The sequence below is a fragment of the Terrapene carolina genome, unplaced genomic scaffold, assembly GCF_002925995.2.
Source record: "Terrapene carolina triunguis isolate 2854851 unplaced genomic scaffold, T_m_triunguis-2.0 Scaffold12061, whole genome shotgun sequence".
Classification (NCBI taxonomy): domain Eukaryota; kingdom Metazoa; phylum Chordata; order Testudines; family Emydidae; genus Terrapene; species Terrapene triunguis.
In genome coordinates, this window is record NW_020676412.1 from 1 (window position 1) to 1,778 (window position 1,778).

Here is a 1,778-nt window from a genome sequence, read left to right on the forward strand (position 1 = left end):
CTCCGCCACTCGCCCCTCCCCATCCTCCCCCAGAACCAGGCCTCCCCACGCCCCCAGCGCCCCTCCCCATCCTCCCCCAGAACCAGGCCTCCCAGCGCTCCTCCGCCTGGCTCCTCCCACTCAGGGCAGAGCCAAGCTAAGGAAGCAGCCCCTGGGCTGGTTCAGTCCCTGGACTCAGAGCAGGGGGCTGAACTGCTGAGCCAGGGGGAAGGACGCATTAGCCCAGCCCCCACTGCCTCCAGCCAGCCTGGTCCCCAGCCTTGCATGGCCCCCCCGGGCAAATCCAGCCGGGTTGGTGGCTGGCTCCCCAGCCTGGCCTGGCCCTACAGCCTATTCCCCAGGGCTCGCCCCTCTCCAGGCAGATGCTGTTCCCAGCCTTCTGCCCTCCCCCCGGCCAAGGGGGGATCCTGGGGGAGCAGCCCCACCTGTCTGGGCTAGGGCAGAAAGGTGACAGTTGTCCAGGACAGCCCCTGCCCCTGCTAGACCCAGCAGCAGGGCCCGGTCATGTGGGTCCTGTTGGGCTGGAGGAGCTGGGGACCCCTGGGCCTGTATGGAAGTGGGGGGGACACAGAGACCTCCAACCCCTGCCCTGCTGCATTAATCAGCCCCACCCAGTGGCTCCCCCTAGGAATCACTCTGGCCAGGCTGCCCCATGGACCCTGCCCCATGGAGTGCCCCCTGGGCTGGGCACCAGCCACTGCCAGGACACTTCGCCCCTGCAGGAAGAGTGAGACGGAGGAACAGGCCCCGGAAGCACCACCACGGGCCAGCGCAGGAAGGGGAAGCAGCGGCACGGCCAGCCCAGATCCTGGCCCAAAGGCTGGGATCTCTATGGGGGGCAGGGCCCTCGGTCAGTGGGGCGAGCCCCAAAGAGCAATTGGGAAGAGCAGGGGAAGTGACACTGAAGATCAGTAACGCCCCGGAAGGGAGGTGGATCTGACTGGGCCCCCCACTGCCCGACGCCGGGACAGGCCCTAGGGAAGGGGCCGATCCCAGATCCCAGGGAAGGAAGAGCTGGGACCAGCTCCACTTTCTAGGGGAGCCCTGGGTGCAAACCAGCGCTGCTGGCAGACCTGTGGCTCTGCCCCTTTCCCTGAGCCCCGCCCCAATCATGGCTCCGCCTCCTCAGCAGCAGGTGGGTTTTAATGGATGAATATTTACATTGTAGAAAACTCAGACTCCGCGGGAGCCGAGGGGGGTCGTGAGCCTGGACCCCCGAGCCCACACGGGGGCGTCTCCCGGTCGCTTGGCCCAGCGCAGGCTCCTCCCGGCCACAGCCAGCTCCGCACCCCAGCACCGGGGGGCAGGGCCGAGGCGCGCCAGGCTCCTCCTTGGCAACCCGCCCCGGGGGGCCCCTATTTCTTGGCGCTGGTGGAGATGTCCAGCAGCAGGCGGTTCACCTCGCGCAGCTGCGCGTCCAGGGTCTCCACGGCCAGGCCCAGCTCGGCCACCTGCTCTTGCAGGCCCACTAGGGTGCTGCTCTGCTCCTCCTCCTTCCTCCTGGTGTTGGAGGCCTGGCGCGCGTACTCCAGGAAGATGCACAGGCCGCCCACGCCGAAGACGATGGCTTCGCCCAGCAGCTCGGCGCCCAGCTCCGCCGCCGCCTCCTCGTTCAGGGGCTTGATGGTGGCGCCAGGGAAGCCCATGATCCGCATCTTGGTTCGCATCTCCACCCAGTGGTACACTGCAGGGGGGAGGGGCATGAGGGGGGGGCTGCCAGCCCAGCCCTGGACTCCCCCCAGCTCTGCCGGTGCCCCTCACTCCCGACCCGCCGCCCC

General features: G+C 68.4%; 1 protein-coding gene across 1 annotated transcript; it reads right to left on the bottom strand.

The window, feature by feature from the left end:
* Positions 1-1,125: 1,125 nt before the first annotated feature.
* OPA3 (outer mitochondrial membrane lipid metabolism regulator OPA3) lies at positions 1,126-1,744 on the bottom strand. Its single transcript, XM_024220857.2, has one exon. The coding sequence runs from the start codon at positions 1,701-1,703 to the stop codon at positions 1,356-1,358; it is 348 nt and encodes a 115-aa protein (XP_024076625.1). The 5' UTR covers positions 1,704-1,744; the 3' UTR covers positions 1,126-1,355.
* Between the last annotated feature and the right edge of the window lie 34 nt (positions 1,745-1,778).